This window comes from Lissotriton vulgaris, chromosome 6 (genome assembly GCF_964263255.1).
Source record: "Lissotriton vulgaris chromosome 6, aLisVul1.2, whole genome shotgun sequence".
Taxonomy (NCBI): Eukaryota; Metazoa; Chordata; class Amphibia; order Caudata; family Salamandridae; genus Lissotriton; species Lissotriton vulgaris.
Window position 1 is genome coordinate 1,728,134,055 of NC_141694.1, and position 24,414 is coordinate 1,728,158,468.

General features: G+C 46.5%; 1 protein-coding gene across 3 annotated transcripts in view; it reads right to left on the reverse strand.

Moving 5' to 3' along the window:
• Positions 1–9,879: 9,879 nt before the first annotated feature.
• TLR5 (toll like receptor 5) overlaps positions 9,880–24,414 on the reverse strand; it is a 267,598-nt gene continuing 253,063 nt past the window's right edge. For 2 of the 3 annotated variants that reach the window (XM_086927951.1, XM_086927952.1), the window contains exon 2: positions 9,880–12,604. In XM_086927951.1, coding sequence (XP_086784077.1) covers positions 9,988–12,604 — 2,617 coding nt within the window. In that variant the 3' untranslated portion in view covers positions 9,880–9,987. The remainder of the gene's footprint in view (positions 12,605–24,414) is intronic. The other variant, XR_015296691.1, reaches the window with a different exon arrangement.

A 24,414-nucleotide genomic window follows, 5' to 3' on the forward strand; every position in this document is an offset into this window, starting at 1 on the left:
AGCCAGAAAAAAGAACTAAAAGTAAGAGGGACCTGCTATGCATTCTGGGATACTGGGAGAAAGTTCTGGAAAGTTCTCTTAAAGGCACAGTATCCTATTTAAGCCACATAATGGCAGCCTATGGGGCTTGTCTGTCCATGCCTTCCGCTCTATCACTCCAGAGTCTTTTACTGGTGGAGGCAAGTTTCTCTATGGTAGAAACTGCAGCCTGGGTTGTGTGTGGTGTTGTTTGGTGGAATTTCTAGTTGAAGTACTGGACAGTGTAGCCTGTGGATATAGGCTGCATTATTTGTCTTTAAATTCTCTCTTAAGTGTCTTGCAGGGTCTGCATGATTTGACAAATTAAGAGATTATTTTTGATTGCCGGGGTCCACGCACATGGGCGAGACTATTCACTAGATTATGACTATACACAGAGATCCCCTACTACAGAAAAGGTACGGCCAGGTGAGGGTGTCAAACGCCTTCTCCAGATCTAAGATGAGGCAGGCGGCGCGAGGGAATCGTCCCGTACCTGGTCCTGGACATGGAAGACTCGGCGGATGTTCTGTGAGGTGTTCCTCCCCGGAACGAATCTGTATTGGTCAGGGTGGATCAGTGGGCGTATGACCTGGGCGTATCTGTCAGCCAGTATCTTGCCGAGGATCTTACAGTCTGCCGATAGGAGTGTGATGGGGCGATACGAACCCATGTGGTGTGGGTCTCTGTGTGGTTTGGGAAAGGTAACGATCACTGATTCTCGCAATGAACAGGGTAACACTCCTAGATCAAGGGCCGCTGCGAACACCTGAGCCAGGCGAGGGACCACTAGGGGGGAAAACGTCAAGTAGTATTCTAGCGGGAAGCCGTCTAGACCCAGGGCTTTATTACGAGACAAGGCACGCAGTGCTTGGGTGATATCTGAGGGTGCTATTTTAGCGTCGAGCGTACGCTTGTCAGCATCCGATATCGTGGGCAACGACAGTGGATCGAGGAAGTGGTCCACGAATGACGGAGAGAACCGGGTTGAGGCCCCGTACACCTTAGCGTAATAGTGTTGAAACGCCAGGAGGATCTCAGCTTGAGATCGCACTAGCACACCCTCCGGGTTGATGATGTCCGTGATCGGTTTGATCTCGGTGTCTTGCCTCGCCATCCAGGCAAGCAGCGCTCCCGTTTTGTCCCTGTCTTTATGGACTCTGGAGGCATAGGCCCTGAAATTATATTTCCTGAGATCAGCAAAGGCTGCCTGGTATGTTGACTTCGCCTCGGCTGTGAGCGCGGCGTGTTCTTCTGAGTTATCGGTTTGTTTAGTGAGTGTAGCTAGGTGCTCTTCCATGGCTGAGAGTGTCTGCTCCAATGTGCGGCGAACCCCTGCGATCTGTTTGATGCATTCCCCCCGTGCCACTATATTAAACGCATCCCATTCCACCAACGCCGATGATGCCGTGTTCGCATTGTGTGAAAAGTAGTCTTGTATGCTGTTTTTGTGTGAGTCCCTGAACACCTGGTCTGCCAAACAGTCCTTAGGGAGTCGCCAAGTGGGGATGGGCGGGAGCGGGGGGCGCCAGGTCAGTCGCAATATGTGGGCGTCATGGTCCGAGATGATCCGACTTAGGTAGTCCGAAGAGATTATTTTAGGGAGGATTGGTGCAGAGCATAAGAATCTGTCCAGGCGGACCCGAAGGTTGTGGGGTATCGAGTGGAATGAGTAAATGCGGGCATGAGGATGTAAGTGTCGCCAAGCGTCAGTAGGTGCCCAGTGCGTGGTCCATGCTCTGAATAGCTCCGCTTGCCGGGGGACTGGGGAATGTGCAGGGGGGGGTGTGATCGGTCCAAAGTAGGGTCCAACGTGCAGTTGTAGTCACCCCCCAAGACCGAAGGAACGGTAGTGAACTGGGCCAAGACTCCTGTAAGGTGATCCCAAAATTTATCCTGCTCAGTATTAGGGGCGTAAATGCTACCCAGGAGGATACCCTGTCCATCTAAGAGTCCCTCTAGTAGTGCATATCTGCCTTCCTTGTCCACCACCCGTCTGAGTGCTCGGAAAGGGGTGTCTGGCCTAACCCATATTAAGGCGCCGCGCGCAAATGCTGAGTATGTCGTGGCACAAAAGGTCCCCCGCCATTTGGCCTGTAACCAGCCTTATTCAGTAGCATTAATATGGGTCTCTTGTAAAAGAGCAATACTAGCTGTCATGCGCTTTATGTAGGAGTAGACGGAGTAGCGTTTACTGGGCGTGTGGAGGCCCCGTACATTTAGTGTGAGGACATTAACGTCCGAACGTGGAGCCGTCATTACTAAGGGATCGTGTATGCGATCGGGGCCCCCCTTCAGTCCCCGTGGACAGTGTGGTCATGTGTCTTGCGTTAGCTCCTGCGCGCCATGCTTCCATAGGTATGGGGGAAGAACTGTCGGGAGTAAAAACAGGTAGAACCAAGGTTGGGAAACAGTCCCAATACAGGGGATATATCACCGGGGTTGGAATATCCAAACTAGTGTCCCACTAGGGGAGAAATATAACAGAATTCTGCGGGGGTGGCAGCATGTGTTACTGCTAGGCTTGTGTGAGGATCGGGCTTTTGTAGGAGATGTGCCTACCGCGCGCGAGCGCACACAGTTAATTGGTTATGTAGCTTTGGCTCACAAACAGCACATAGAGCGACCAAGAAAAGAGGATACAGTAATTGTCTTTCCGCCCATCATGAAGAGGTGCCAGGTTGTCCAGCCAGGGTAGCGTCCACCGTGTGTGCGACAATGAGAGGGGAAGAGATTGGGCCAAACCCCGACATTGTGCCATCGCTGTCTCGGTCTTTCTCAGGGGTGAACAGATGCGGTGGGCGTTCCAGGAGAGATAGGTGTAGTTCAGCCACCGCCCTTAAAGCGTCTCGTCTCTCCCGTATGATTTGCGTAAAGTCGGGTGAGCCCGAGGGGGAGGATGCTTGGCTTTTGGAGAGGCCCGTCTGGGTACGTTTCGTGCCCCGTCTCCTGGATCGACATAAATTGCTGTCTTGTTCCCATTGGGGCCCGGCTTTGGGGATCAGCGGACAGTGGAATTCAGCCCAGTCCCTTGCCTCATCCGCAGTGGTGAAGAATATGGCCTTTCCTTTGCGTAGCACCTTGAGGCGGGCCGGGAACAGTAGGAGTATTGGATATCATTTGCGCGGAGGCGTCTTTTAACCTCCAGAAAGGCAGACCTCTGCTGTTGGACTTCTCGGGCATAGTCTGGGAACACCATGATCTGTTGGTCCTCCACCTGCAGGGGACCCGCCGTCCGGGCTACACGAAGCACCGCATCGCGGTCTCGGAAGTGTAGGAACTTGGCCAGCATTGGACGTGGAGGGAGACCCGGCTTAGGTTTCCGGGCGGGGACCCTGTGGGCTCTTTCAATAGAGAAGAATGCGGAGCGCTCCGACTCGGGGGTGAATGATCTGGTCCATGATTCCATGTAGGTCAGGGGGTCTGAGTTCTCAATTCCTTCCGGCAGACCCAGGACGCGGATGTTGCATCGCCTCGAGCGTCCCTCCAAATCAACCGTGCGTTCCTCGAGGGCCGCCACGCGGCGTTGGACCTCCTGCAGGTCCGTCTCCTGAGTTTTCACCGTGGGTTGTAGTGCGGCCACAATCTGCTTTCCCTCCTTCACCCTGTCCGAAAGCTTACGATGGTCATCGCGGATCAGGCTGATGTCTGTCGTCAGGACACCCAATCGTTCCTCCATTGAGAGTCGGGACAGTTCTATAGCTGCTAGCACCTGGTCCAGTTTCGCCGATAATGCGGGGTCAGTGTGTGGCGTGTTGACCTGCGTCCAGGCCCGTGTGTGTGGCATGCTCCCAGGGGCCGTTTCAGGGATGACGGTCACCTGCGAGCCTTTCGGTTTCCCCATGGGGCCGATGGGAAGGGCCCTGTACCGCTGTGTATTCAGGGAACAGCGGGCCGCCAAACACCAGTTCGCTGGGGCAGACAACAACCCGGTGGGGGTTGGTTACACAGTCTTCGTTGGTGCAGGGTTGGTTAGGGGATCGCCCGCTCAGTGGTCTCACCCCAGCGGTGCGCAGTGCAGTAGAAGGGCGCCGGTAGCAAAGACAGTAGGTTCCTAGACGTGGCCAGGCAGCTCTATCCACCCGGCAGTCCAGGATCACAGGGGGTTGGAACCAGGGGGCCTAGATCCGGAGTGTGCCGGCGGTCCTCAGCCGTTGGTGGCTTCAGTGGCGTAGTAGGGGGTTATGTGCGTATCCACGGGCACGCACGATCTGGGAGCTTTACCCCACTGTCAAGTTCCTCCAGAGGAAGGGGCCTTTCGCCACCCGCGATGAGGCTGTGTGAAGGCGGCAGGTTCCCGCCCCCCTTTCTGGCACTCAGAATAGTCTATGCACCGGTCGCTGGGGCCAGGGGTCAAGTGGCAAGGCCCCAGGGGTCCGGGTGCGATGGTGGGTCGTCCTCAGTGTGGCGGGCGGCCGCCGCTGATCCGGGGGCGCCACCTCTCTCAGAGTGGGGATGTGGCAGCACGCACAGAGCCCGGCGCCAGGGTCCCCGCAGGCGCCAAGTTGGGGTCAGGCGCCACGACCCGGAGGGCTGCCCGTGGGTCCAGGAATGTCTCGGTCCGCCCGCCCGGGGGATGTAGAGGCGGGTGTCCTCCGATGAGCCCCGGAGAGTGCGGGAGGCAGCTGGGGCACTGGAGCTGGAATCCCCGGGGGGACAGGCACTCACTGCCTAGAAGAGCTGCAGTCGTCAGGAGGGCCCGGCGCAGTGAAGTAGGTGTGACCGCAGGCACAGTCAATCCGCGGTGGCAGGCGGGGTTGATGCAGGAGTCGGGTCAAACTCCCGTCTGGGAAGGGGCACTGGTGATGTGGAGCCTGGAAGCTGCGGCCGCCATCTTGCGCCCGAACGTGCGGCTTCGGCAGAGAGCCCAGTCGCGGTTGCGCCTCACAGCTCGGATCTCTGTGGCGGCCGGCCGGCCGCACCGCTCAGGGCCACCGATCGGGTGACACGGGTGCACAGTGGCGCAGACATCAGTGGAACGGAGCCGCGACCGCCATGTTGCAGCTCGGCGCGCGGCTCCGGTGGGAGGTGTCTCTGGAGATTCCGCACGGTAGCGCGATCTGCGCCTCACCAGGGGGGTGCCGCTACAAGTGGGGGCACTTCGGGTGCCGAATCTGGATGTTGAGGCTCCCGGCGATCGCTGGAACTGGGCAAGATGCTAGCCCTATCGCGGAGCCTCAGCAGAACACAGCCGCCATCGTGGCTTGCTAAGCCACCCCCCAAACTGAAAATGTCTTATCATGAAATGGTAGATTTTGATAGTTTCTTCTCATGGGAACTGTAGCGACAGTGCTCAATTTGCAAAACAAAAAATAAGTGCCAGGACCCTAGTCAGGAGGCCTCTGACAATTGCAGCACTCCTTACCTCTGCCAGCGCTGCAAATGACAGTAAGTACACAACTACTAGCCATCACATTCCTACAAGTGTGATAATTCAGACTAGTCTAGGCCCCCAAAGCTATAAGAATGGCTTGGGAGGCAGGTATTAGTAATTTTTAATGTATATTGAATGAATGAACAACTTTGTTCCACTGATCTCTACATTACTCAAACAGCACCACCAAGTGGCACATTGTAAAAGTGCTGGTGTTAACAATTAATTGCTGATGCCGAGCACCGGAAACCAACGGCAGAAGTTAAGCACTGTCAAGGGTGTTATTTTCACTGCAGAGAATTGCATGTTTTAATTGAGTGTTGCTGAGCTAGTTAGATTCAGATGGCCCGTTCCACTCTCTGGAGACGATCCACCCCTGCTTAAATAAGTTCGACTCTTGAGCAAATCCATTTTTAATTACCGGACTGAATTTTTTACTTTTTTTATTCTGCCCTTTAAAGGCTTTACTTGCTGGCAACTTCTGCTTGACTCTCCCTCAAATTTTTTTTGTCGATTTCTTTAGCTTAGCATATGAGGAAATCTTCTCTTCAATTGAAGATGAATTAGTCAAATTTGCTATATGACACTCAGCATTTTATTTTTGTATTTGCTAATTTTGAATCAATTTGAAATATATACCACATATTCATGTACTGACCATTTATCTTTGATAACCTTTAATGAATTGAGTTTGTAACTTTGCTAATCTGCTGATCGAACCTCCACAGTTTGCAAATCTGTCTCTCGCTGTCACCCTTGAATATAGTTGAAGTGTAGCCTCTATCCAGAACTTAATGTCCATCCGCTTGAGTGCAGCCTGCGTTTGAGTTGCCCCAACGCTGCAACACACTCTAACTGCTGACTGCTTGTTAAATCATTCACCAAAGCAAGAAATACTTTTGTTGTAAAAAAATGTGATCATAAATCACCCATTGCTTCCCAGGGAACCAGAGGAGACTCTTTCTGGCTTCAGTCACATGATCATATTTTTTGAGACCAAGAACTTTCCAGACATCAAAGTATTTGATAGAATTTAGTTTTTGTATGGGTTTTCTGTTAATCTATGGTACAGACTGTTAAATATTCTATTTTTGAGATTACACAAGCAGACATCACCTTGGCATGAGGGGATTTAGGAAGGAAGGGCAGAATTATATGTCTGTGAACGCGGTAGGAGGTACATAAAACAGTTGGGCAAAGATGTCTTCATTTACATTCATCTAAGGTACGGAGTTGTTCAGATAAAAAATTATCACTGCTTACCTTGTTTATTGAGCATGATTTGGCAAGGATTACCTGTACAAACAAGGGAGGTAGTCACCAAAAGGTTCTCTCTCGGTTTTTAATCATATATAAGTACTTTTTTGAACATACCTTAAATCTGGAATGTAAAAGCCTTTCTCTACGTACATATATCTGTAGATACATTAAGTTAAAACGTAGAAAAATACCTTGTAAATAACATTAAAGAATGTTTTTTCCACATAAAACAATTCCGAACAAATAAATACATTGCCTCAAAGTCCGCAAAAATAGTTCCTTGATAACTTTGTAGACTTGTCTTGAAATACGGTAAACCTTGGTTACAAAAGACTCTCCGTTCAGAAAAATTTGCCTTGGAGCATCTTGTGATCTGCCCTCTGACGCCATTTCCTAAGCTTAGCATGCGGGGATGTCTTTGGGACTGCCATAAGGGTTAGCAATGTTTGATACAGATTTACAAAGAAGCATACCTGGAGTAAAAGTTTAATTTGTTGAGTTAAGCTGTTAAGACGTTCAGGTTACACAAACAGGTTCAGGAGCCGTCGCAGCCCTCGTCCGCGTAGTGCGCAGGATGGCCGATGACGGATAGTTAGCTAGTAAGGTCCATGGGAGAAAACGACGAGTAAATATATGAAATTTAAAGGGCTGGGAGGAGGGATCTGATTTACAGATACGTTCTCTCTTCATCACATGATACATACAGTGCTGCCTGATAGTCAATACATAGAAATTCGTAGGCATAAGGGGTGAACCTGTGCACCGACATACAGCATCCATTGATGCTCTATGTCGGTGCACAGGTTCACTGCTCATTAGCAGAGAGGCCTGTCAGTGCGCTAGAACGTGATCAAAAGATGTGGAGGGGACATCTTTTAAGGCAAATGGTTCTGGGAACAGGGGGACAATGCCAGGTCTGGTGGCTCAATGGACTAATGCATCCATTGCAGGGGCCTGTGTTCGACATCATGGTCACAGGTTTTCGAAAGTTCGGATGAGGGACTCCTACTGAGAGCGTCGACATTGACCAGGATTGCAGGCCGCTACCTTGGTGCTTGGACTCTGTAATATTCAGAGTGACTAGTGTTTGTGGAGAAGTGTGGCTCAATGGTTAGAGCGGCAGACCTTGATGCAGAGGTCTAGCCTGGGACCAGGGTTCAATTCCTGCCTCGGCGGGTCTTGGGCTCAATTTCCGCTGACCTTTTAATTCTCGCCTCGGTGCCTATTCTAATCATGGGTCACACTCTGCAACTCTGGGCAATAGCTTGCTTAATCTCCACAACGGCCCCAACAACGCTAGGATGCCTGGCTTCACCTTGGGGGTGCCCAGGAGTGGTCCCTTCACAGGGAAAAGCCAGGAAGGGTTCCACAGCGGTATGCGTACAAGCGCCTGAGATACTCCTTCGGGGGTCGATTCGGTGCGCTATACAAATACTACTACATTTACATTCTACATTTGTGACTTAGCCTCCCTGTGGATACGCAGGACCTGGGTTAACATTCTTTGGACTATCTATATCTGTTTGAAAGAATGTGGGACTCTGCAACTGATATGCGATCCCAGGCTTCTACCTATTTGGACTAATCTTTTGGAATCTATTGACTGTTGTATACAAAATAAATTGGACCAAGATTAAGAAACTTGAGCCCTGATGGAGTTCCATTCAGAACGAAACGCGATGGCTGATGTGCAATCTTAAACTGAAACTACAATAAAGGATATATTTTGGAATACATTTGAAGCTCATTGACTTCATTCTGGTGCATCTTCCTCTTCTTTATGAATAGGTTAAAATCCTGGCGGGTCCACTCAGCCTTTCATCCATCTGAGGTCGATAAAATGAGTACCATTGAGCTGGGTAACAATGAGCATCTGTTATTCAGCGCCAAGAGACCTCTGGGTGAACGTGCGCTTTACAAATACATATGTTATCTATGTTATGTTATGACATAGTGATACCCATGCATTCGTCTCACACCTAGAGATTTCTATTTGTGTGTTAGACCATGAGGGAGAAGGGTGGCAATGTCCTCGCTCTCAGCAATAAAGCAACAATTTCACAGATAAAAGTGCATCTTTCGCTGTTTTGCCACAATCCAGTTTTAACCGATTTGGCATGCAGGATTGATTTGCTAAAGTGAGGGTTATATCTGAGGCTTGCACAATAGCTTGTATGGAGTATCTCAGAAACTCTCATCTGTCTGTAGATTCTAAATCGAATGCATGAGGTCAGGCAGGTGTAGTAAAACACAGAAAGACTCAGCATGTTTCCAAAGACACTGCTGGATGAATCTTCGTGAATAAGGTGAGTGCCCACTGTGAAGTGCTTTATTGTGGTCCTCTGGCTAATCCTGTAACATGCAGTGGCCTTCTGTGAAATACCATGGCACCTATTTGTTTTCTGTAATATTCAGACTGTTATATGACTGTTCCCATGAGAGCCGATTCCCCCAGTATGGGGTTCTCCAAAAAGAAGTCCATTGAGGTGAGACAGAAGACCCCTGTGTAAATGATTTTTTTCCCCATGTCATTCACACAGGTTTTACCTTTCTGAATAGACCCCATAGTGCCTGGATGCACATTTTAGTTGTATTTATGCACCCACCTCAATGGTAACAACCTAAATGAACAAACAATAAAACTGGACCTCTCTAGGCTTTTTTAAGACAAGATCAGATCACAGTAACCATAAACTCTTAGGTGAAAAAGGCTTTATGGAGAAAGAGCTGATGGTGTTCTCTATTGAATAGTAAACTTAGGTCCAGATTATCAGTGGTTCAGTGATTTCCAACCTCTCTGCAACTCTATGCAGGGAGGAAGAATTCTGAGTTCAGTGGTATGTAAATTACAGGGTGTGTTAAGTACCTCACTCTCCATTACATTTGTGGCAGGTAAAATCTAAGACAGTACCGTATTTACCGTAACATGTATTGGTGTGTTAAGTACCGAAATCTGCATGTTATTCCACCAAAAGTACTATTTATCGTGCACAATAAGTTCCAAACTCCACAATGTTGGATTTTTCCGGTGGGATAAGTAGCACCCACTCCTCCAACACATTCCAAATTTGAGAGCGAGTGTTGGTATTGGAGGATAGAAATAATGAGTTCCCATTACTAGTCTTTGTATGGGTTCAAAGCTTACACACCTAATAAGAATGAAGACAACCAATGTCTTCCTTGAAATGTGCAGAAAGCTAAATTAGTGCATACAACTCCTCACATCATTCATTTTAGAAATAATTTAATCCTTGCTGACATGTATTGCATACCATTCAATGTGAGAATTAAGCAGAATAAAACAGTGGCTTGGACAGGGAAATGGGCATCTTCTGTTAAGATATCGTGGCTATATTTTGCAGTTCCAATGCATTTGCGTCTTTTGACAGGCTTATCTTCTTTTCCACTAACTGTTCTTTAAGAATCTTTTTTGAAAGACTATTTAAAAACCAGTCAATGTCTTGGAGGTCTTCCGGCCACCTCAAATACTGTCGCCGCTGAACAAATGATCGAATAGGTCTAAATTTCACCAGCTGGTACTGCGACAGGGCTCCGACAACAACTACAATGAGAACATCCTTTAGTTCGGTATAGTATCTACTCTGTGCAAAGTTAAAGGCTTCCACGCACCACCCATCGCGGAGGAAGTGCTTTGTCACAATGCAGATTGTCTTCCTGCTGTTCCAAATGGCATCGCGGATATTGATGATGTGGTCTTCCCCTGGAATGAAGTCTCTTTCCTCAAAGCACACATTAAATCTGTTCTTTTCACAATATTGTGAGTCCAGGTTTTTTAGAAAAGCATTCTGGACCCACTCAAAGTCTTTACTGCTGTAGCACAAATAGGCGTCATACCTGTGGCCACACCCATCATCCACCTCTTGCTTCTGGTCATTCATTAGGATGCCGACTATGTTTCTGTACAATAGAAAGGCATATCCTCGAAAGCGTGCGTAAATAATCACTGATGTCATAAGAAGCATAAGGGTCACTGACGTGAAGACAAACAGTGAAAATATCAGGTGTTCCAGGTTTTCCTCGTCACAGTCATCCGTTATGATCATATGAAGTGGGACCTCTGTCATCGTACTTGGGAAAATGCAGGAAATATCATCTCTGGATCCAATCAGAGTTACATTGGTGTGATTCAACCACACAATAAGTCTGCTCAGCGAACACTCGCAGACAAACCTGTTATTTGTTATATCCAATTGACTCAAGAAGGTAAAAATATCTGGGTCTGGGGATATAAGTTGGTTCTTGGACAAATCAAGGATCCGAAGATTATCAGGAACAGTATTACGAGGTACGTAAGTGAGGCTGTTGGAGGAGAGGTTGAGTCTTGTTAAAGATGTTAGACCAAAAAATATATCTTCAGGTAGGAACCTAAGATAATTGTTGTCTAAGTGAAGAACTTGAAGCATGGAGAGGGCTGTGAAGACATCCAGGCACTGTCCTGAACTCCAAACAAGCTCCAGCACATTTGATCCAAGGTCAAGGTATTCCAGCTGATTGTTTTGCATCTGAAGCTGTTTGTAACAGCGAGACAAATCATTGTGTTTCATAATAATGTACTTGATAAAGGTAGCTTTTGAAGAAAGAAGATCATAAAGAATCCCAAGATCTTTGAGTCTGTTTCCAGATATATCTATAAAGGACGCATTGATTACCTTTAAATGCAACTCGGTCACTTTGTTTTCGCCTAACAACATGTATTCAATAAAGGGTATCTTGGCAAATAAAGCGACAGTTTTCAAAGCATTGTCTTTGAGGTTTAAATTATTTAATTTTGCTAGGTGTTTGAAAGCACCCTCCTGGATAATTCCAATGTGGTTTTTCTCCAACTCAATGTTTGTAACATTAGGAAGTCCATTAAATGTATAATCAAGGATTTCACCCAGGAGGTTTTCTGACAAGTTAAGGGTACGAAGAGAATTCAGGCCAAAGAATGCGTCCTTTTGTATTTGATTTATTTTATTATTTGTTATTAGCAGTGTTTTCAACTGAATGAGCTTTGCAAAAATATATGGATTGAGCGAGAAAATAGAGCCCTTTGATATATCTAGAAACTTCAACTCACTTTCTGCTAAACCTATAAATGTCTCCATGTCAGGGTCTTTGAGGTTTTTGTAGCCAAACCCTTGACCCATTGTATGGTGAGTCAGGTCCAGGTGCATACATTTGGTTCCCCTGATGGCCTTACAAAAACGTTGTGTCTTGTCGACACTAAACCCATTACTAGACATTACCAGTATCTCAAACGTAATATTTCTGAATGGATTGCCACATTTGTCCCAGTCCATGTTGACTGATGGATACATATCGTTATCTGTGAGATCAAGTAACTGAATGTTTTTGTTCTGGAAACTGTGCAGGTCTCCTTCACAAACAGTACCTATCCTGTTAAACCTTAGGCTCAAATTGCTGAAGCTATGCAGATAGTAAAACAGTGGGTTAGGCTTTAGGCGTGTTATGCGGTTTCCATCGAGATCAACACGCTCCAGGGAAACAAGATCTCGGAAATAGTCGTTTTCCAGAATCGACCCATCAAGGCTGTTAAGGTACAACAAGAGGTTTGTTAATCTGTATAAGCCAGTGAACGCATCAGGATCCAACAGCAGCATTTTGTTGCCTCCCAGGTCTAAGCAATGAAGGTTGGGTAGATTTCTGAATGCGTCTTTTCTCACTGTTAATTGACCAGTACGTTGAGTGCCCAGATCTAAATCAGTCAGGTCTTCCAACAGCGGGAAGGATGTAGCATTAACTTCCAAAATATAATTGAGACTCAAGGAGAATTTCATTATGTCTTCGGGCACAGGAGGAATGTGGGTGAGTTTGCAAGACTCAAACCAGGCAAATCTATTTGTGGTTGTACAGGCACCGTAGCCCTGGGTAGAATTCAATAGTAGTGCCGCTCCTAATACCATAATAAATTGAGGTGACATTGTACTCCTGCAGGAAAGAGAAAAACAGAAACAATTTTAAATTATGCTATATATGTTGGGTATACACATTACTATCTTGCATACCTAAGTTACAGCAACAGGCAGTATGGTTTTTCCACAAAAAAGATACAGCGTACCGAAGTTATAACAACAGTCAGCATGTGAAAGGTACAACATACCTAAGATACAGCAACAGTCAGCATGGCTATTCGATAAGAAAGATACAGCTAAGCCCTGATTACAAGTGGGCCACCAAACTGCAATCCCTGCACAACTCTATATGCGCAACAAGAGGCAGTGTAATTTTAACGAGTTTGCGGGCCCGGTGCAAGACTTATTTTAGGGGCCCCATTTCAGAACAGCTTTGATTTTTTTTTACCCATTTCCTGCTATTTTATCATCATAAAAGCATGATTTAACATCATGCCAAACAATAGTGAATTATATGTTAACATTTCAGAATCACATCAAAAAAAGATAAATATGCTCATAAACCCTGAAGATGACTCCAGGTAGACAGAGACAGAGTAAGAGGTAAAGGCAGAAGAGACCAAGGTCAAATGGAGAGAAAGTTGACCTTCTCAGGGGACACGTTGGAAGATGGGGGTAATAGGCAATAAGGTCATAAAGAGCCTCTGAACTCGTGGCAGAGGCGCTGCAGTTGTGGGGGGGAGTCTCGCACGGAGGACAGAATCTTCGCAATGCGAATTCTCTTTGTAGAGATTCTGCCCGGGTGTGAAGATTACTCCATGACTGTATGGCCACCGCCACAAGTGTGAAAGCCCTTTATGAATCAGGCCCATTTATATTTAATATCTTAAACCTTTTCAAAAGTTGTGCTTGACTATTGTATGCACTATGCTGCAGGCAGAGTAATTCTCATGTAGGTAATTTCAACCTGCAACCTATAATTTTGCAATTGGTCCAACCATGCTAAAAACGCTTATAAGCTCCATCAAGCGCATCTGATGGCCTTCAGGTTTACCTTTGCTATGAAAAGGTGAGACCATATCACTATAGCTAGCATGACCCTCTGCTTACTCTCCATTCAGCACACCGTATAGTTCAAGACACTATGGGGCCAATTACGATGGCGGTCATCGCTGAGGGAACAGGACCAACCGAGATGTAGCAGGTGGTCCCACCCGCCAAATTAGGATCCGACCGCCATGGAAGTGGTTGGAAACATGCCTCTTTGCATTGAGGCATGTTTACAAACATCCCTGCACCCTGTGGCAGCCACCATCCGGTGTCTGTCACACGGTGCAGAGATATTTCGGGAGGAGGGTCTATGGCGTAGGGCCACGGGACAATGGGGCCCTGCTACGGGCCCCAAAAAAACTTTTCAGACAGCCTTTTCACATTGGAAGATCTAACACGAAATGACTGGTGGAAAGGTAGATTGTAATCCCCACAGCGGTGTCTGAGAAGGCACTGCCCCCATTGTGGGGAATGCGATCTGAACGACCGCCTGATGGACTCCTTGAGCACGTTGTAAGCTGTCGGCCTGTCCCTGGGGTAATGTGATCAGATTAACTGCATCGTAATGTGGCAGTCTGACCGCAGTTAAAGATGTCGGTGGGATCGACACCAACGTGCCATCAGTGCCCATACCCCACTGACACTGTAATCCTAAAATATCAACAAGGACACCAACCCATGATGCATGTTACCTGAAGCTTTCAGTGGGTACATCAGGCACACAGTAGTGAACGGTGGCGTCTCTGCAAGCAGAGCTGTACTCACAAAGGTGGAAACTGTGGATATGTCCACATAGAGATCACTTACAACCTCAGAAATTCTGCCATGTATGCAGATTTTTCTGGAGTGGTATGTGACACGCAATAGAGGATTAGTATATATTTTCAGCAGTGTCGGAGGTGTGGTCAATGTGATGATCTGAACGCCCAGAGAAGTGATGGACATATTTTGCACTTGTCTCTAAACGTATTTTAAAAGTCTTGATAAGCGCTCAAGATTTTTTATCTTGCTGAACCACCCTGGTTTCACTCAGCAATGTTGTGTGTTGACAAAGAAGGAGCATAACTAGTAATGTGGCTCATCACTAGGCCTGGGCGGATTTCGCGGAAAAACACAGCTGTGCAACATGGAGTTCTGCAAGTGGCGGAGTGCATCTCTTAAGGCAAGTGGTTCGGGGAGCAGGGGACATAGTTGCGGGGAACGAGATTTTGATATCAATTTATGATTATGATAAATTTAATAAAGAATCCCATTCATCTGTTTTGGACCGCTTATATCTGTCATTGAGGAAAGGACCACCCCCGCCTTGGTTAGACAAACCCCATTAACTGACGCCACTCGGAAGAACCACTTACAACTGATAGAGTTTTAAGAGTTTATATAAAGATTAATTTGAATACGATATAATCCACTCAGGATAAAATCTCAAAGTATACAAAATACAAATCAGTTACAATATCTGTCGCTTTAAGCTTCGGTGTGAAGTGGTTCTTTCTGCGTCATCTGCAGTAAGACAAAAACAATAATCGAGTTAATCTGTCCCTACTCTATGCTATGTGACAACCCTACTTCGCAAATTTCTTCCCTAAAAAGGTGTCAGCAGTTTGACTCCCAAAGAAGTTCAAACTCTCTTGGCCTCTAAAGGAAATCTTAAGTTTCAGAAGCAGTACCCTATCTGCCTACCCATCCGCTCTCTAAGGGTCCTCGGCCTACTGCTCCTTTGCGCTCTGATATCTCAGCGCATCTGCTCAAGGCATTTACCCTTCGCTTTGCTCTCGCCTTAGCCTAATGCTAATTGCTCTGCTGATGACTCTGCTCTCCTCCCCGGGGTGCTGTCCCTAAAATACACAATCACAGTGTGGGTGGAACGCCCCTTGACGCCCACCACGGACTTCCCCCGATGATGTCAACTTCCTGCTTCTTCCATTGGTCCATTCCTTACGTCGTCCGTCAAGTTGACCCTTCTCCTTTCGATGTCATCTTCATCATCTCATCGTCGACATTTATTGACTCTTTCGGCTCAAGTGTCATAGTAACTTGGACAAGGCCTTAACTTATCTGTACACTTCTTAACCTTCTAGATCATGTGAATGGTCTTGTCAAAACATAGTCCACTTCAACATATGCCTCTCCTCACGTTCGAGCAACAAATTCCGTCCGGCATTGTCACCTTAAATCTAACAAGTGCTAGACTTCTCGGCTCTCATGTCCACATCAAACTATTTACGACTTCTCCAAACCCTCCAAATTACATTCTTGTGACCATGCTCCTTCGAACTCTTGGTCAGTCAGGTTACAAACACAAATGACCTAAACTCTTCCAGCATTCCTACAGAAACCTTCTACACAGTATAACCTTTGGCATACATTTATATATTCGTACTTTATCAAAAGCCCTAGTTATACTTAAATACCTTCTACATCAGACATATATATATAGAATACAACTGTATAGAATATGACTTATGCATTCTCCTTGGTTACATTATCACATACGTTCCCTGCATTTCTTTACATTACATTTCTCTATGTTTATGCTTTTCCATATTACAGTTCTCGCCGCTTCTCCTATTTAGAGTTACACATATACGCGAATCCTACTGTGTACGTTCTACATTTCATAAGCATTTCTACATTCCTACATATACAGGCCTTCTAAATCCAATGCATATATTTACATTTCCTATAACATGTTATCACATTCGTTGGCTTTTATGTCATAATTGTCAACTTTATATTACGATATACGCTTCATTCCTACGTTTATAAAATATACGTCTAAATATGGTTACGATATATTCTGCATTCAAATTGCGCTCTCTCAGTTCCCCCCTTTGATGACTTTTAGGAGTCATCACTAAAAGCAATTTGAATACATCATTTATACAGAACTAGTTACATCATTTCCGCTTTTCATCATTTCAAGTGCTCTCAAACTTTTATACTGTTGATCTTGCAAAACAGCTAGTCTCCTTTCTTGGTCTCTCATCGATCTTTGTAACTGGTTCGACCTATACCACTTATACAGTTTTACTAATCCTAATAATGTAATTACGCAAATTAATGCTATTAATACAGGCTTTAAAATATACCAAACTATACTTTTACCTAGATTAGCAAACCAACTTCCAACTTTTTCCACTCCATTTCCTACTTTTTCCCAAACATTTACTTTTGATAAATCTTCAATTTCTTGATGAATCTGTGTAATGTTCTGTTTGCTATTCTTTTATCATTCTCATGTCCTATTATGTATGATATTGTTACTACTGTAATTATGAGAAATATCACTATTGCTATAAGTGTACCTACTATACATCTAGCTTTTCTGTTTGGGTTGCCGCTCTCCATGTTACCAAAACAGCGTACCTCGCCTCTTTAGCAAAAGTTTTCTTTGTCCAGTCTTCAGCTGCTTTTTTTGTTTTCACTGTCTTTAAAGTGCTCTTATTAACAGGTATCTTTTTCACCACAATGTCTTTCTCTTCTTAGCAGCAAACAACCCTAGCCCTTCTCCGTCCTCTAAATGTAATCCCTAATTTTTTCTTCTTTCCACTCGGCGCTAGGTTATCTTCTTCTTTTTAACATACGTACAAAAGTCTTTTATGCATCAACAATTATTCTCGGACCTGCAGCTTTCACAACAATTATTAATAGTTCAAAGCGAATAACTTTTTCTTCTTCTTCTGTCATTTGTTGACCAGCTGTTGGGAACTGTAATCTTTTTAGCACTAGATCTTGAATTTTACTCAAACGTGGGGGTATGGGAAGTGTGAAAGTCAGTAACCCCTCAGTCTCGAGTCCAGGTGCCAACATCCATATCTCCACTGCCACAAATGGATCGAGATCGATTACTTTCACGCTCTTCACTCTCCCAGATTTCTGTCCCCAATACATCTGCTAGATAAGTCCACTCTGGGGTGGCGTACCTTCTGCAGGGCACACGTACCCTTCTTGATCTTCGTGGACTCTCAATTCCTGAATCTGCCGCTTCTTCCTCCTGATCCGACTCTTCAGCGACAGGAGCAAGAGTTCTTTCGTTCTTTCCTTCCGAATTTGGCCTTTTTCTTCTCTCCGGCCAACCGGCTTTGTCGCTTCCTGTCTTTCCGCTCCTTGTTCCAGGACCCGTCTCTTGGTCACTCTCAGTTTGCTCAGTTTCCGATTCAGTTTCCCAGTTACTGTCTTCTCCTGAGACGACTTCGATCTCGCTAGTGTCTTGACCTTCGTCGGCCTGTTCCAACACAGTTTCAGCTTCTTCAATCACCTCCACAGCTTGGCTTTTCCCCTCTATGGTTTCTCCGCTTCCCGCCGGATTCTCATCCGAGAGAGGAGCTGTGTCTTCTGGAGGTGTTGGCACTCTTCGGGTGTGTGAGGCATGTATCCAGTTCGGCAGACCTCCACACTTCACTGCGGTATTCGTTACAAGTATGACTTGAAACGGTCCTCGCCAACGCACGTCTAAGCAGTTCTTCCTGACATGCTTCTTCACCAGGACCCAATCTCCTGGACTCAGGTCATGGCACAAGTCTTGTACTGACGGAACCTCTGCAGCCTGGACCTGGAGGGACACAGAATTAACGGCATCAGATAGTCCCTTGCAGTAGTCCAAGATCAAATCGTCTGTGATGTTCACTAGCGCTGCAGTCGGAACCGATGGCAATCTCATGGCTCTCCCCATTAGCACTTCATGTGGAGAGAGACCTGTTCTTCTATCAGGTGTGCTACGTATGCTCATAAGAACTACTGGAAGTGCGTCTGGCCAACTCAGGGATGTCGATGAACAAACTTTAGCCAGTCTGGACTTGATAGTGCTGTTAATTTGCTCTACGATCCCTGAAGCTTCTGGTCGATAGCTGCAGTGTAACTTCTGATCGATATTTAAAGCTGAACACAGCATCTTCACCACTTCGCTATTGAAATGAGTTCCTCTGTCTGATTCCAAAGAGGATGGCACCCCAAACCTCGGTATCAACTCCCTAAGTAACAATTTTGCTACTGTAAGTGTATCGCACCTACGTGTAGGGTAAGCCTCAACCCATCTAGAAAATATGCAAACAATCACTAACACGTATCTGAGTCTGTTGCATGGAGGCATTTCTATGAAGTCAATCTGCACCCTATTGAAAGGCCCCCCAGACCTTCCTACGTGACTCAAGGTAACTGGTGTTCTTTTACCCACATTTAGTTGCTGACAGATCGTACATCGCTGACACACTGCTTCTGCCGCTACTCTAAATTTAGGGTTAAACCACGTTTGTCTGAATACTCTCACCATAGCATCTCTTCCTATGTGAGCTGACCCAATTTCCTCGCCATTGGACTAATGAGTTCATTCGGTAATACTGCCCTTCCGTCGGCAGAAACCCAAAAGTTCATCTCACTTTTCCCGCAACCTGCTGTTTCCCAGCTCTTTTTCTCCTCATCTGGTGCATTTTCCTGTACTGCTCTCAACTCATCCCATGTATCCACAGTATCCAATAACATAGTCAATTCAGTTCTTTCCTGGATTCCCCCCACTTTCACGTCAGTGTGAGAATATCCCTGCTCTGCGCAGTAACGCGCTACCTCATCTGCATACTTGTTTCCTAGTGATACAAAGTCCGTATTCTTTGTGTGTGCTACGCATTTGACCACAGCTATGGCCATAGGTTTTTGCAAAGCCTCTAACAGTAGTTTCACGAATTCTCCATTCCTAATAGGAGAACCCGAGGAGGTCATGTAACCTCTTTGAGACCACAACTGCCCGTAATCATGAACTACGCCGAAACCATACTGGCTATCGGTGTATATAGTGACTCGAAGTCTGTCGCCTGCTAAGCAAGCACGAGTCAAAGCCACAATTTCAGCTACCTGTGCGGAGTGGACTCCTTCCAGGCAAGCGGCTTCTATAACTCTGGTAATCGTGCATACTGCATAAGCTGCTCTCAGCTGACCGACATCGTTTCTTACGCATGAACCATCAACGAAGAAAATTTCGTCTGGGTCTGTCAATGGCTCATCTACGATATCAGGTCTCGGTTTGGTACATAGTTCAGTCACATCGAGGCAGTCATGTTCTGTACAATTTTCATCGTCCACTTCGTTCGGAAGTGGCATCAAGGTTGCAGGATTCAAGACAGAGCATCTCTTTAGGGTCACATTCTCGGCAGCCAGTATGACCTGCTCGTAGCGTGTGAGCCTGCTATTCGTCAGATGCTGAGTCTTAGTCCTGGTCATTAACAGTTCTACAGAATGTGGTACATACACTTCTAACTGATGACCCATAACTACGCTCTCAGATCGTTCAATGCTGACACCCGTTGCAGCTACGGATTTGAGACATCCGGGCAACGCTGCGGCTACTGGATCTAATGTAGCCGAAAAGTAAGCCACTGGCCTGCGCGCATCTCCATGGACCTGTGCTAATACCGCTAAAGCGCATCCCTCTCTTTCGCAGCAGTAAAGCAAAAATGGTTTTGTGTAATCAGGCATTCCTAGAGCCGGGGCACGACATAAGTCCTCCCTCAGCTGCAAAAACGCCATCAAACAGTCTTTGTCCCATGGTACCGGATCACTCACTCCTTTGTGCGTCAGTTGTAATAACGGCTTTGCCTTCAGTGAGAAGTTGGCTATCCACTGTCGACAATAACCGACCATGCCTAGAAACATCCTGACCTCTCTTTGTGTGGTAGGCGCGTTCATTTTCATAATCGCCTCTATTCTGTCTGGAGACACCTTCCGTTTCCCCTTTTCAATCCTGTGGCCCAAGTATTGCACTTCAGTCTGACAATATTGCAATTTACTTGGAGACACCTTGTGCCCGTTCTCGGCCAAGTGATTTAACAAGGTTATGGTGTCTACTCTGCAAGCTTCCTCTGTTTCTGACGCAACTAGGAGGTCGTCTATGTACTGGACTAGAACTGAGTTCTTGGGCAGTACTAGACTTTCAAGATTTCTCTTTAAAAGCTGGTTAAAGATCGATGGGCTTTCTGTATACCCCTGAGGGATACGACACCATGTTAAAACGCGATCTTCCAGCTTAAAAGCAAAAAGATACTGGCTATCTTCATCTAAAGGAATCGAAAAGAAAGCCTGGCACAAATCTATCACTGTAAACCATTCAGCTTGGAACGGTATCTGAAACAATATCACTGATGGATTCGGTACCACTGGACAACATGAGACAACAATATTATTAATCTTTCGAAGATCCTGCACTATTCTGTATTTTCCACTAGGTTTCTGCAAACCCATAATCGGTGAGTTACATGGACTACCCACGATTTCCTTCAGTATTCCTTGTTTAATCATGGATTCGATCACAGGCTTTATTCCTGCAATCGTCTCTGGTGTCAACTTGTATTGTGGTGTTCTTGGGTACTCAGCATTGAGCCTTACCAAGATCTTTACTGGTTCTACTCCTTTGATCAATCCTATTTCTTCTCCAGTAAAATCCCACACCTCAGCTGACACTTTCTCCCTCAAATCTTGTGGAAGCTCCTCCACTGTCAGGGTAGGATATAGTTCCACGCATTCCTGCGACTTCAAAACCTTAAAGTCAGCATCCTCATCATTGGTCTGTACTTCTACTCCTTCTGGTGTGCAATGTATCGTGCAATTTAGTTTGCATAGCAAATCTCTCCCTAGTAAGCACACGGGACTAGAATCGCAGATCACGAACTGATGTTCGTCACTATAATTCCCTATTCTTACTGACACTGGTTCGGTCAAGGGATTTGTCATCCTTTTGTTCGCGACTCCTACCACCTGTACCGTTTCTCCCGATATTGGCAGACCCGGGACTACCGCAGATCTTAACGTGGATCGGGTGGCCCCTGTATCCACCAAAAAGGTTGTAGGACATCCCGCTATTTCTGCTTCTACGTATGGTCCTCTCTGATCTACCTCCAAGGCGGCTCCTAGAGTACAGTCTTCTTCTCTACTCGCCCGCTGCCCTGTAAGAGGATCAACGTAGTAGCATTCCTCTCCTCCTACAAACAATGGCATTTGTCTGTAGGTTTTCCCTCCGTTTGAGATGCGAGGTGGTTGAGGAAACGGGGCTCGAGGAGTCTGAGTCCCCCCTTTGACAAACTTGCCCTTCGGGACTGTGGCTCCCTTAACCACGTTGTGCTGCACCTCCTCCTCCTCCTGTTCTAATTCCCCTGACTCAACATTGTAAGGACACTCGCGTCGCCAGTGTCCCACCTCATTACACTGATGGCATCTTGTCGTCTTTTTCAGTGTTGCGATATCCATTCTCGGTCTTGGTCTTTCTTCCTCATCTCTGCTCTGATTATTCTGTTTCTTTGCCGGCGTTCCTGTTCCCTGCTGCCGCTGTTTATCCTTCCCAGCAGCTTGCATTTGCACTAACATTAATTTTTCTTTAAGCTTCTTTGCCTTAGAGTCTATCTCGTCACTACAATACCTTGCGTATCTCAGGATCTCGTCTAAAGGTTTGTTTTGCCAACAGATCAGATGCTGCTGGATCATTAGGCATATTTCTGGTCTCAATCCGAGGACAAACTTTGAAACAAACTGTCCTATATCCTTGGGATCCATGACATCTAACCCGCTGTACTGCTTGAATGCTTTCAGCAATCGCTCATAAAACTCATGAACTGTCTCCTTCGGCTCCTGAGTAGTTCGATCTATCTTTACCCAGTCTATGTCTTGCACCGGCACTTTCTCTTTTAGCCATGTTATTACCCTTTCATATTTTTCCATGACTCTTAGTGATGGACCATTTGTCCGAGTATCTCTCGGTGGCTCGCAAGTAGGCCATTCAACACTAAGCTTGCACGCCGTCCACAAGTCTCCGGGTACTACGATATCGAACAGTGTGTTCAAATCGATCCACAGTACCTTCGAGATCTTCACGAATCTTTCTACCTGCTTATACCACTCAACAGGATTATCCCTAAGCTTTGGGAAGGAATTGGTAAATGCCGCCAAATCCCCCCTACTCCAGGGCACATGAACGTAGCTTCCATTCGCGATTTCTCGCAACGGGAAGGCTTCCATTCGCATCAAGTCTGCGTCCTGGGACTTCTCAAGCACACTCCGTCTAACGGAGCCCTTCTTGGACCATCTTTCCTCCCATCTATCCAAATCTTTCCATATCCTGATACTTATGATCAATTCCCTTATGTGAACCTTTAGCGCGATCGTTCTACGATCATCCAAATCCTGATCCGTGCAAGTTAGCCTATGGTTGCTCTGTAAAGCCCTAGTTCGTGACAGGTCTACCATGTACCTGTTGGCCAAATTAGATAAGTTCTCATGAGCTGACCTCGCTCTTCGAGTAATATCTTTCGATAAGAACAGTATCTCATCTGGTGTATACGAGGCTAATCTCTCTAATGACACTGTACCGTCAATCAATTCATCCAGATCTGCCTTCAAACTCATTACGTCAAGTCGTTTTGCTTTTATTTCCGCTTTCAGCATCTCAGTTCTGTGTTCTTCTCTCATCTCTCTCTCACCTCCACTATGCGCCCTACGCCTGAGCACAGGTGAGTTATGAGGAGCTCTGCTTCCTTCTCTTCGTTCCCACCCCTCGAGATCCCAAGCCTTTCCGTCTTCGCGTGGGGTATGGTGGAATAATGCTCTATCCTCCAACCCTACATTCCGTCTTCTAGGCTCGGTTTCTCCAGCTATGAGATAGGATTCACCATTCTGCTCTAATCCATTATAACCTGCTGATTGTCTGGTGTCGCTTAATAAACGATAAGGACCTTCATGGCTCCCCATGCTCCCGCGATCTCTTTCGTGATCACCGGATGGATGGCGAGACGTTTCGCGACTCCCTATATTTTCATGACTCCGACCGCTATCACCAGATGCATGTCGAGATGCTTCGCGACTCTCCATGTTTCCGTGACTCCAATGTCCCACTTCCTCACCCGGGGCATGGTGTGTGCACCTAAAGGTATTCCGGTACTCCTGTGTCCTACGTTCCCCTTCACTGAAGGTGACGCGAGGCACTTCGCCACCCCCTGCGCTCCTATCTTCGCACATTAACCTATTGCTGTTATCAGTAGGACAAATGTCTCTTCTGCTTTCTTGACTTCCTCTCTCCCACTCGGGGCTGCTTTCCCCCGCTCCACAATGAGAGAGAATCTTGTTATCCTGCTCTCTCCACTCGGATCCCGTTTCTAAACTTCTATTCCGCGCTTCTTCGGCAGCGTCCCATTCTCTCAGATATTCCCTTAATTCCTTATGGGTTTTTGGTTTAGGACCCCTCAAATCCATTGACCCTCTTCGACCTCGCTGTTCTACTCTGGGACCCGTTGTAGAATCTAATGGGGTACTCCGACTTATTGGTGCTCGTATTTGCCTGTGGGTATTCATTGTGGCATTCCTATTCTCTGCTCCTTCACTGTCCCACCGTGCCTGTTCATCCTGCTGGACCCCTTCCGGGTTGTAGATTGACACAATAGGGCCTATGGTGACCGGGACCTGTAAAGCGTCCGGCATTTGGTACGACCTAGCGCATTGCGTCTCTGGAGCCTTCTGGACCACAAATCTTCCCACTACTCTCTGTTCTGAACTAATTTGGGGTATCTCCTCAGCCTTGGTAGCGTCCCACTCTGTTACTGGGATCGACTTATATTCCCCCCACCTAGTTCTGTCTGTCTGCGGTAATATGGGACTTGCAAGTTCCCCACTGTATGGAGGTGGTCTGTCTGTCAATAGCCTCTCTAGCAGTTCCTCCTCCGACTCGCTTTCCTCATCTTCCTGTTCTAGAGGTTTCTTTTCCCCCGCAACTTCCAACATCGGGTACAGTTTATCTGCTTCTATCTTCTGCACCCTCCATTTCTTAGCTTCATCGTCCCATTTAGCTTCCTGCACCGCCTTTAC